The 13,167-nt window shown below is 41.7% G+C and overlaps 1 gene segment (V, D, J or C); it reads right to left on the bottom strand.

The window, feature by feature from the left end:
- LOC130201700 (immunoglobulin heavy constant epsilon-like) overlaps window positions 1-13,167 on the bottom strand; it is a 44,376-nt gene that overhangs the window by 12,281 nt on the left and 18,928 nt on the right. The window contains 1 exon segment of the C gene segment in view: window positions 10,349-10,696. Within this exon segment, the coding sequence occupies window positions 10,349-10,696 (348 nt within the window).

The following is a 13,167-nucleotide window of genomic DNA, read 5'->3' as shown; positions in this document are numbered from 1 at the left end:
ATGTCAATAATTAACTTATTTAAATTTTTAACGTCACTCTCCATTTCTAGCCAAATTTTAGGTTTGAATCTTTATTGGAATTAAAAATGACTGAATGTAGAATTTAGCAGTGTTAAACTCAAATGATTAGGATACAACTCAATTTAAATACAAATGTCAGGGAACATATTCAGTTAGAGTACAGAGCAGGAATAATCACAATATTATCTTTAAAGTATCAAAATCTGCTCTTAAAAAGGCACTTGCTGGAATCACCTTTTTTTAAATTTATTAAGAAATGAATATATTTCTATTTTATTTCATCACGGACTAACGGCACTCCCGGGGTTTTTTGTTCAGCTTCCACGTGCGCCAGTTCACCACTTTAAACCTATTTACAACACTTGATGCAATCCTATATAATGGTTTATTTCTATAACTAAGAGATGAACATTTTTTGAATTTATTTTTTATATATTTTATGAGTGTTCAGAATCTCACATACACATATTTAAAATGTTCAGATCTTATGTATAAAGAGAAGTAAAAAACACACACAAACAAATAAAGAAACAAAAACAATACCATAGTAACAAAACTATAAATAAATCAGGGAGAAATCATTTTCCATAGAGTAAAGAAATAGTCATTTATCTATGACATAGTTGCACCACTTTTGCCAGTGCTTCAGAAATGTTTCCGTTCTCTGGTTAACACGAGCTGTCATCTGCTCCATTCTGTAGATTGTACATTTTAAAGCGACGAGTTCATAATTCACCTTTCATCCAGATTAGCGGTATAATCAATCTGATGAGTCCACGCGTTGTAACGTCCATGCATGGATGGATTAAGAAACCACGAGGGCCTGGACCTGTCAAGGCCCCCCCCCCCCCCCGACATTTTTTCTTCTTCTTTTTTTTCTTCTATAAACTGTTCAAAATAGTTTTTTTAAGCTCATGTAAGGAATCTCACTTGTCCTAGTTAAGGCCTACCAGTAAAACATATTGAAAGGAGCATACAGTGAAATGTTATGAATGTGTTATGATTGAGGGGCTCCATTCAGACAGATCAGGGGTGGATAACATCATAATGGGGTCTTCATGAAGAACAACTTTACAGAAATGCCACATAAACAGCGCATTTGTGTGTGTTGGGGGTGCTGAGACAGAGCTCTAATGCTATTGTTTTGCACTTGCTTTTTGGATTTCTCCCTACAGAGTTGAAGGGCCCATATTGCATGGAGTACTCAGACCCTCTAAAGTCCAAAAGATAAACTGAGGGGATAAACACTCACTTGAAAGGTATCATGATGGTTTCTTTCTTGTGACATCTTCAAAGTGAATGTTTAGGCTATTCTTTAGTTTTTCAGAAGGACTTTTGAGGCCCTGTTAATGACATGAATGACTTAAGCCTAGCATATACCGGCTAAGGCGCATCGTGTCATATCATCATATTCATATCTAGGGATGGGCATCGAGAACCGGTTCTGTTTTAGAACCGGTTCCCAGTGAACCGATTGTTTGGGATCGTTAGCCAAATTCTTTAACGGTTCTGCTAACGGTCCTCTGTGGCGTTGCGCATGCGCAAACTTTTTTAGTTTCTTCTTCAGACTGCAGCAAACATGGCAACTAGGCAGAGGCGTTCTAAAGTTTGGCTCCATTTCACATGACAAAAAGTGCTCGTGTGAGGTGAGAGTGTTCTCACCTGTGTGCGCGCATTACGGCTGAGCGCTGTGAGCGCTGCGCGCGCAGACAGCATTTAACGGAGCGGAGCAGCGCGTGCGCTCTGATCGCTCTGATTGCTCTTTTAATGAAGTATCGATACTAAAAATATGCTAAATCACATCGTTTTTAACGTACGGGTACTTTGTTAGTATCGCTACACCGTGCAGCGTGACGGCAGCAGATGTAGCGGACTAACATCCAAGCTAACCTAACTTCCCAAACGCTGTGGACATCTGAACGCTGATTGGCCGAGACGCGACACGTCCCATCAAAGATGTTTTATTGTGAAGAGCACCACTTCACACATTCTCCGCGTCTCACTGCAATCTCAACGGCAGCGGGCCAGGTGAAAAAAATAATAAATCGGAACGCGTCTCTGATATTGTTCAGGGGGCCGGTCCTAATGTGGAGGCGTTCATTGTGTAAACCAGCTTTCACTATATAAATAATCTCCATTGCCATCCAATTTAGCTGATGACGTTCAGAGTCAGACCGGTTCAGAGGCTGGTCGTCTGTCTGGGTCACAGGCTACAGCACGGCTTGTACACCTCCTCATATCTTTGTGTTCATCCTCTCCCCATCTGAGAGTGTTCTCCACGGCTGGAGACACGAAGTCCTGAGAGATCGCGTATCCTCCCGGGGAAAGCAGACATGCTTATTTTTCTGCACAAGAATTGTTGATGATCCATACAATTGATGGTTGCACACTTGGTATTTGCCACTGCTAGTTTCATTTTTGGCAGCTCAGTTCATATACCCTTTAAAAAAAGGAAGGAGCACTGTAATTTCTAGGAACATGTTTAAATTAAACAGAATACATTTTATTTAAGTTATGTAAGTTTTATTTTAAGTTCAAGAGGAATATGTATAAATGTTTTTGGTTCTTTAAAAAAATGTAAATGTGTATGTATACATACTGTATATGGTGTGTGCAGCATTATAGAAAATTATAGAAAAGAAAATTAATGTAAATAAACCCGTTTGTGCTATTTTTTTTCACCCCTTGCCCAATAAGAATCGATAAGGGAATCGATAAGGAATCGAATCGATAAGCAGGAATCGATAAGGCATCGGAATCGGTAAAATCTTATCAATTCTCATCCCTATTCATATCAATACAATGTTAATAACAGCGACGCCGGAGGCTCTGGCCTAGGGGCCCCTGAGCTCATGGGCCCCTGCGGGCCTGGGGCCTAGGCCCGTGTCATTAATCCATCCCTGCGCGTCCATGTTGTGGAAGTCAGAGTCTCGCGTGTCTCGGTGTGGAGACAGAGATATGAAGAGTTGCAGGTGGGAGTGCCTCTACGTTTTCTCTGATCTCGATGGCTGCTTTATTAAAGATCCACGTGGCGTCTCAAAGTGCTCCTCCAGGTCCCCGCAGGCCTCGAGATCATTGTGAGCATCGTGTTTACAGAGCGCTGTGGTTTCTGTTCAGCTACTGAGTGACTCTGGATCACTGTGATGAAAGTAAGACGCAGCACAGAAGTACAAGCCGTTGTCTTCTGGCTGCAGGTTCTTCACGGTGAACGTACCGCTGTGACCAACAGGCTTGGTGGCTGAAAATTTCTCTGTGCTGAAATCTCCAAAATCATGGACTTTGTTTCCTCTTCTTGTGAACACGATTAGTTTCATTGTTTCTCCTGGCAGCTGTCTGAACCAGTACATCTGGCGAGTGTACCAGTCGTCGGAGTTGCAGCTCATTGTCGCATCTTCCCCCTCGTGTTTCCACAGTTTGTCAGCCTGGGTGACACGTCTCCCATCACTTAAACCTGTGTGCGAAGCAGTAAAGGTGATCACGGCTCATCTTTTGGATTCCTATGATATTCTTTCACACTACTTCTAAAATTCTAAACTATTCCAATGAGGCAAACTTGAAATGTGAACGTGTTTTAACAAACAAATCGACTGTAATGCTGAACAGTTAGATTTCTATTGTACATCACCTGTAGTCCACAGCAACAAGACTGTTGTTCGGACGATGATATCCATGCTCTCGGACGCCAACAGCCTCGTGGATGAGAGACGTGACGAGCTGCCGGTGTCGCTGCGTCGTGTGACGGGACCTCAAGAGCTGCTGTGTACACATCTACACAAGGTGTGGTACACGTGGTGCTGGAGGGCCCCCTGCAGGTCATCACTGCAGCGTAGATTACCTGTAGATCACTGACACAAAACAGGCCAGAGTTAATGACGTGATCTATTTGTGATGAACACATTTAAAGACATTTTTAAAACGGTATTTCTTTCCAAAAACATAAATGTGACCATGGTAGACTTTATAGTTCTAATAATTTTGTATAACTTTTTATTTTGCATTTTCCACAAACATTTATGGAAGCCCGTTTCCACCACTGTGATAAAAAATTAAGATCCTGTAAGTCATAATTATGAGATAGTATCTCATAATTATGAGATACTATCTCATAATTTCGATTTACTATCTCATAATTATGAGATGCTAAGTCATAATTATGAGATAGTGAAGTCATAATTATGAGATAGTAAGTCGAAATTATGAGATAGTAAGTCGAAATCATGAGATAGTGAAGTCATAATAGTATCTCATAATTATGAGATAGTAAATTGAAATTAAGATCCTGTAAGTCATAATTATGAGATAGTATCTCATAATTATGACTTACAGGATCTTAATTTTTTTATCACAGTGGCGGAAACGGGCTTCCATACAGATTAGTTCTTGACATCGAGAAGAAAAAAAAGAAAAAAAAGAAAAGAAAATATATGTATAATATATATCTACAACATAATAAAATCAGCACACATCCATATCCACATACAGACCCGCCCAACATTCCCACCCATCCCCTCTCACATGTTTATACATCTACCCTCCAATTAGGACCCAATGAGGAGGGAGGGAAGGACCAAACAATCAAACTAAATACAACCAAATGATAAGCATTAAATACAAAACGAAATAACTAAAGAAAGGTAAAAGACATTAATGTGAAAAATAAAATAAAAAATAAATTAAATACCCAGATTTTTCATCGACCTCTTTGTTTTGCAGTTGCACTCTATGTGTACAACCTCAACCCCTCTCAGTTATAACATCTACATCCACTCTCGACTCTAGATATAAACACATTTTAAGACATTTTTAAAACGGTGTTTCTTTACAAAAACATAAACGTGACGATGGTAGACTTTATAGTTCATGACGGGTATGCTTCTTTATTGTTATTTAAACCTGAAACCATTCACTCGGCTTGTAAATGTCATCATTCTTGTAGTAAATGAGACAAGTTTACAACAATATTGGTTTCTAAAACAATCTTTATTTCATAGACGACGTCACAACGCGTGTGGCCAACATCGTGTTGATAGAATCAACAAAGGCGAGGAGATTGTAAATCCTGAATTGACTTCCTCTTTCCAAAGGTGTTGTATTGCTTCTTACCGTTATTTCCCGGCAGATGAAGACAATAGCATATCAAGACCACAACAATCATGTTAATGAAGTTTAAGAGTTTCTCCACAGCTGAGGACGAGACTGCGTCACTGTTACGGATCGATGAAGACTATCGGGGTCAGAGAGGTCGACGTCATGGCTCTCAGAGGGGAGGGGCTAGCGTTCTCTTGCATCGCAATGGGAGTGGACGACATCCTTAATGTTCATGTTGAGGTTTGCTGCCCCCTGCTGGTGTGAAAATACTTCACGATGCCCCAGTTAAAGGCTTTGTTTTGTTGTTTTTTCCTTTTTCACAGGCCGGTGTCGCCCTGCAGCGGCGACACCGGCCCTGAAGGCAGAGTGGCCCCTGCAGCGCATGCGGTGGACATTGCAGGTCGAGGGCTAGCCGAGGGTTTAGAGGCCTCTCCGGGGCTGCATGGGGAGATACCACTGAATAAGGACCGAAGGACGCTGAAGACAACACTACTTTTTAACGTAACGATAAAAACGCAAATACTTTTGTAGTAGATAATATATATATGAATTTTTTAAATATATATTGTATTATTGCAAATACTGTTATAGTATAAAGAAATAATACACGTGTTACTATACAAGTTTTTTTATATAACACATCTGAATACTTTCCGTACCCACTGTATATAAATATATATATATTAATGTGTTTTAACTCTAAATATGTCCTTCTGGTCACATGACATCTATTGTTCTGTCCATCCTGGAGAGGGATCCTCCTCTGTTCTCTCCTGAAGGGTTCTTCACTTTTTCCCCCTGAAGGGTTATTTGGGAGTTGTTCCTGATCCGATGTGAGGTCAAAGGTCAAAGGTCAGGGATGTCTATGTGTACAGATTGTAAAGCACTCCGAGACACATTTGTAATTTGTGAAAATGGGCTTGAATTGAATTGAATATGTGTGTGTGTGTGTGTGTGTGTGTGTGTGTGTGTGTGTGTGTGTGTGTGTGTGTGTGTGTGTGTGTGTGTGTGTGTGTGTGTGTGTGTGTGTGTGTGTGTGTGTGTGTGTGTGTGTGTGTGTGGAACCTGCTGTGGCCAGACAATTTCAGTATTCATTGCTTGTCATTTAACATTTGAGAACATTTCTGCTAAATAGCTCCACTGCAGTGTAAAAGCCACTTCTCACAAATGACTGAATAGGAACCAAAACTCTAAAACGCAGTCAGCAGGTCTTCAGCTCCCCCTACCGATAACTAAACATGCATTTGTATCGTGGCGGTCGGGTCTTGGCGCAGCTGTCGGAGTCGCCTGCATCGCTGTGTTCACTCACAGCCCAAAAGTACCAACGACTACCAACTACGCCATGGCCCTGCTGAGACTCCGCCCACTGTTGAGACTCCGCCCACTCCTCCTCCTCTACCTCCATCTGCCTGATGGATCGTGGAGGTCTGGATCGTGGAATATGCCGACTACCAACTATTCATTCACTCTGTCATATTCATTGTGTTGTTACTGTGTTTTAATTTGTGTGTAATGATTCCTTCTGGTCACATGACATCTATTGTTCTGTCCATCCTGGAGAGGGATCCTCCTCTGTTGCTCTCCTGAAGGGTTCTTCACTTTTTCCCCCTGAAGGGTTATTTGGGAGTTGTTCCTGATCCGATGTGAGGTCAAAGGTCAAAGGTCAGGGATGTCTATGTGTACAGATTGTAAAGCACTCCGAGACAAATTTCTAATTTGTGAAAATGGGCTATACAAATAAACTGAATTGAATTGAAAACTGAAAAGTACACCCCGCTGTCCTCCGGCAGCAGCTTCTCCACCCTCAGAGATCCGGACTGAGCGTCGCTCCTTTTCACAGGAAACTCTTCCCGCTGAAGCCACTTCCATATAAGTGTGGCGGACTCTGAGTCTTGTGAACGACCTGCCTCATTCCCTCCCCTGGCAGCTGTCTGTACCAGGTCATCTGATCAAAAGTAGCCCCCTTAGTGTGACTGCAGTCCATCGTGGCGGACTGACCCTCGAGCCCCCACAGCAGGGCGGTCTGGGCGACATCATCACCGGCTCCTAGAATGTGAAACGCATGAAGGTACCGGAAGCCAGAGAGCATCCGACACGATGTTCAACAGCAACGGTTCAAGGCCATTGTGTCGTTCCCTGTTCTCAGGAGGCCATGTTGGATGACGTCCATGTTCACTCAGAGAATGCAGCAGGCCTCATGTGGTGTCGGTGTGATCAGAGGTCTGGGAGTGTCACATGTCTGGTGTTCAGCCCTCCACATTGTGTCCCTGGGAGTAGACGACAAACAATACCATCACAACAGTTTGATGTTGCATTCACATCAACATCATTTAACGTTACAATAACTACACAACGTATTCGTGTGTATTCTTTCATCAGTCCGCCAGTTGATTTTATTGTAGTTTACCTGTTGTCCACGGCAACAAGATGGACCATCTGAGGAGGCCTCGTTTATTGATTATATCCATGTTCTGTCACCTCAACACACCCATAACTAGAACGGTCCCTCGGTAGAGCGCATAACTTCGCATATCACAAGATTGGGCATTGAATTATGAACATGTTGGCATTAGTTGCATGCCAATTGGATACAAATTGACCGTGCTATGGTAAAAAGACGATTTTGACCTTTTCATGACCTTGACCTTGACCTTTGATCCGATCGATCCCAAAATCTAATCAAATGGTCCCCGGATAATAACCAATCATCCCACCAAATGTCATGCAATTCGGTTTAATACTTTTTGTGTTATGCGAGTAACACGCATACAAATAAATAAATAAATACACGGCGATCAAAACATAACCTTCCGCATTTTCAATGCGAAGGTAATAAAACACAGGGGGGAGTGTGTGTTCATTATTGATGATGATCTTCCACTGGAGTTCTTCTGATGTCATTTCAGAGTCACCAGTAGGGGGCAGTAGAGGCTGTAGACTTCCTGATGCCCTTTTAAATGATCTCCTTCATCAGGCTTCTGTGCTCTGTGTGTTTGTTGCTTCACATGTTGGATAAAGAGATAACGCATTCACTGTATCTGCAACGCTTCATATGTACCTGTATTTCTGCACATCTCAATATGAAACTGAGTGTGAGAGGTTCAGTTCCTCCTGGAGATAAAGAATACTTACATTATTAATGATTGTGAAACATGGACTAAAAACATTTGAGTACAAATTCTGAAGTCTGTTAAATGTAACACAACTAACACCAGCCAAATGAAGTTATTCACCTGAAAGATTTATCTTTCAACATTTCTCCATAATCTGCTGAATGGGTTGAACCTCAATATTCTGATGTTTCACTGATACATGGTTGTTGTTGTTGATTCTGTCACTCTTTAATATTTAGCTTTTATATCAATGTATAAAGAATCTGTCCACTGACATAAGTTTATATCCACAATGAAGAAAGAACTTCCTGCCTGGTATTTAAACTTCCTTAAATAATGACAGAGACGTGTATTTAAAGTTCTGGTTTTGCTCTAATCTACTTCTGATAACAGCAGCTGTGCCAGACGAGCAGAATCAGGGTGTGTGTGTGTGTGTGTGTGTGTGTGTGTGTGCAGAGATGCAGAGGCTGAGGTAAAGTGTAGGTTAGCGATGTGCAGGCTGCTCGGCGACCACTTCCTCTCCTCTGTCGCTCACCAACGACGGCTTTGACCTTCTTCTGTTCTCAGACGAGCTCGTCGACTTCCTGTCGGCGTGCGGTCGACTCGCACGTTTACTTTCCCGCTGAGCGCGTTTGAGCTCAAAGGAACAACTTCTGTCCTCGGGGAGAGAGCGTGAAGCGTCTCAAGCTTCTCTCACCGCACACGACTTATTGCATCTTTTAGAACGCTGAACACAGATCAGTTGATGCAATTTCATCAAGTCAAATGTCACTGGAGAAACTTTAGTCACCTCTCAGTTTGGCTCATTGGAAACGCTGAGAGGTGACAAGTTGTTCCTTTCTCAGGACACAAGACGGTACAGAAATGACAGAACACGACAGACGGAGATCCTCTGAAACACTTTTATTTAGACGGAAAATAAGCAAACGTGCGTTCCATGACGTTCCTCTTTTATAGAAAAAAAATGTGAGGCCAAAGTATTTGCATGGCAGTTTTAAAAACAGAGACACAACTGCTCCTCTAGTTCATTTGAGTGCAACACACAACGATCTACTCGATGAACTTCTGTCCAGGCCTCAGCTCTCAGTCGCTCTGCTTCCCGGCTGAACTCTGCAAAAGGACACGATGTCATGACATCACAAACTCTTTTTATCTACGACTCCTTCAGTCACACATTAAAATCTAGGAAGCCTAATTAATGTCAAATGCTAAATAATTGAGAATACACAGTTTGGATGAAGAGGTGAAGGGCCAGGAAAGCAACATGGAGACCCTGTGGAACAAACCTGAAGCCTCCACACCAGAAACGCCACAAAGGCTCCGTAGACGCCGCTCTTGACGATGAGAACCCCGTAGGACAGTTTGGCCGTCTGTGCGATCCTCAGATATTTCTCTGCAGAGAGTTTAGTGACACGCTTCAAAGAGGAAACATCCAGGACATTAAATAGCAGCGATGATGCATTCAGGTACAAAACGATATTTACCTCTGGTCAGCGCTCCTTGATGGAAGAAGGATAAAAGCGTGAGACAGATTGTTAGAGATTTTATATCTCTTTTTATGTGTCCACACGTATTTCTTCATTTATTTATATGTGACGTTTACGTGTCCTTGTATGCTCACGCTGAGACGTTAAATATGGAGGACTTAAAATGACTTAAGTATAAATAAATAAATGCATGAATAAATACAAGAATAAATAAATAAATGCTTAAATAAATGTATAAATAAATGAATGATTATATATAAGTTATAACTCAACAGGTCATCATTAAATAAATATATTTCTACATTTCTGTATTTTTTCATTTATTTATATCTCTATTTATGTGTCCACACGTATTTTTTCATTTATTTATGTGTGACGTTTACGTGTCCTTGTATGCAAATGAGCTGGGGCGGTCCGAACCGCATTGTTAAACACGATTGGTGAAGTAGGAGAGCAAGACAGAAGCAATCGATCCCTAGCACTTGGACCTGTAGACTTGTCTGTACATTCTAAATACTACTGTTGAATCACGGAATGTAATTTAAGTATGTTTTCAGCCGAGAAGTTACTAGTTTAAGCATCATTGTCGCTGCAAAGAGAACACGCTCAGGTGGGTTGTGTGTCTCAAATGAAGCGTACCTTTCCCCCCCAGGATGGAGTGTGAGTAGAGCTCCGTGTGCGTCCCGTTGAAGAAGCGGACGCTGCAGGTGAACTCTTTGTGGTCTGTGAACCAGTCGTTGGCAGAGACCCTCAGCCTGCTGCTGATCCTGTAAGACTTGCCGTGCCGGAGAGCGGCGCTGTCGGTCGCCACCCCGGTGGTGACCTCCACCCCGTCGACCTTCCAGAGCACGCCGACGTGGTCTGGGTAGAACCCACTGGCCACACACACGATGGTCTTGTTCTCCTCCTGGTCTCCGTGGCTTTGACACTCCTTTGGTGAAGGGCGAAGCACTTTGACTGTCGGCCCGCTGACGTCATGTCCAGGTTCTGCCAGGACAAACGATCACGCTGTGAATTAAAGCTGCCTCTAGATCGACAGCAGAACAGGGTGCGATGCCGGCTCCTTCATCCTTCACGTGAACTCTGGCACACATTTAGACACAAACATATCGAGACCTTTTCACAACAAACAATCAGCAGGTTACAAAGCTCACGCTGAGATGTTAAATATGGAGGACTTAAAATGACTTATGTATAAATAAATAAATAAATGCATGAATAAATACAAGAATAAATAAATAAATGCTTAAATAAATGTATAAATAAATAAATACAGGAATGATTAATTATAAGTTATAACTCAACAGGACATCATTAAATAAATATATTTCTACATTTCTTCATTTATTTATATCTCTATTTATGTGTCCACACGTATTTCTTCATTTATTTATGTGTGACGTTTACGTGTCCTTGTATGCAAGGATGGGGCGGTCCGAACCTCATTGTTAAACACGATTGGTCAAGTAGGAGAGCAAGACAGAAGCAATCGATCCCTAGCACTTGGACCTGTAGAGTGTAGACCAGTGGTCGCCAACCCGTCGATCGCGATCGACCGGTCGATCTCGGAGACGTTCCCTGTCGATCTCCAAAATAAAATGAAAATAAATTCAGAAACACATTGTTCCTTGTCTTCGAACATTTTCTAAAGTGTCTTCTGAAATGTTTTCTTTCTGACTGGAAGATTGACGTCAGAAAAGATCTCCGCCTGATTCATGAACGCCTGAAAACGGGTTCGCTTACACAGCCGTGTTGTCAGCTGTGCTCCTGAAAGAGGGGAACGTACCACTACAGGTGAGGCGCAGGGGGAAATGCAGAAAGACCTTGATAACTTCACATATTGCACAAGCTCAAAGTACACCGACATGAAACTAAGTCATCAATAAATAAATGTTGAAATGCCTGTACTTTCGTGTAAATTTTTACGTTAAGGCATTAACAGGTTACGCCTGCGTTACCTCCGTGAGTTGGGCTTTTCTGCTGTTGTCCTTCTCAACATTGAGCTTTTTGTTGTCCGATGTTTTACTTGAAAGTGATTGCAATTGAATTCATTCTATTATTTGAAAAGGGACAGATGCAGGAGTCACAAATGGTGATTCTCATATAATTATTTAAATCTGAGGATGTCTGTTGAGCTGATGTGAATGTAATCACTAACGGTCTGAGTTCAGAACCAATCCCAGATGAGAAAACGTTCATGAATACCAAATTTGCCCCGAAAAACTCATCAGTGGAGTTGAGAAAATCACCAAATCAAAGACCAGGAGCTGGATTACTGACAGACGGCCTCAGACTGTCTGTCTGTGATTATGAACTAACTACAAGCTCACAGACAGAGTTCAGTCACAGCCATGCACTGACTGGAGTCACATGGCTTGATGGCATTGTGATGAGAGCTGAACTTACATGAGTTGCACTGATGGATCATGTTGTCAGTGTTGTGTTGTAATTGGATTGGATTCAATGTATTGTCATTGCTAGAATACAGGTACAGAGGCAACGGAATGTAAATAAATTAGTGCTGTGAAAAATAACGCGTTAACTCAGTTAATCCAATTACAGGTGTAACTAGTTTTTTTTTTTTTACGCATTTAACGCATGCGCAGAATGAGCTTCCAATCCGTCTGTTGTTGGTCGTCGGGACGAAAAAAAAAGTCACTTGCAAAATGAGCTTCCAATACACCACTTCAATCTGAACTCTATCCGCTCTCATGCAGACGGTCTGTTCATCGGTAATGATCCTTCCGCAGGTTCACCTACGGAAACCTTGTGACGACTTTTACTTCCTGTAGATCAGGGTCTCAACACGTCGATCGCGACCTGCCAGTCGATCGCGGCGTAGTGTTGGTAGATCGCATGACATTAAAGAGATTGGCTTAGACTTAGACTTAGACTTAGACTTTCTTTATTGTCATTGTTACAGAGAACACGTTCAAAGAACAACGAAATTGAATAGCAGTCCCCTAGGTGCACTTCAATGTAAAAAAATAGGAGTACAAATAAAAAATAAGAATAAAAAACAAAATATGTACAGAATGATAACATAAGTGAGTAAGAGGCATGTCAGTATTGTATACATGGTATACGAAGAATAGAAAAAAGACAACCTTATTTAAAGTGACTCAGCATTTAAAATATGTGCGAACAGTTGTAGTAAAATTCCAAGTGTACATTTGGGCATAAGGGCACATTTTTCCTGAGTGGGCATATGTTGTAATTGTTTGCACTTTTCCAATATTGCACATTTGTTCTGTATTGCACATAGTGTATTGCACATTATTTTGACAGATGCAGAGAGGTTCAGGGCCTGTTAAGCACAATTATTGCTCTCGGATAAAAACTGTCCTTCAGTCTATTTGTTTTTGTGTTCATCGCTCTGTATCGTCTGCCTGAGCGCATGAGTTGAAAGTGGCAGTGTCCTGGGTGGGAGGGATCTTTCAGGATGCTATGGGCTTTCT

Source organism: Pseudoliparis swirei, chromosome 11 (assembly GCF_029220125.1).
Source record: "Pseudoliparis swirei isolate HS2019 ecotype Mariana Trench chromosome 11, NWPU_hadal_v1, whole genome shotgun sequence".
Lineage (NCBI taxonomy): Eukaryota > Metazoa > Chordata > Actinopteri > Perciformes > Liparidae > Pseudoliparis > Pseudoliparis swirei.
This window is presented reverse-complemented; position numbering and strand designations above follow the sequence as displayed.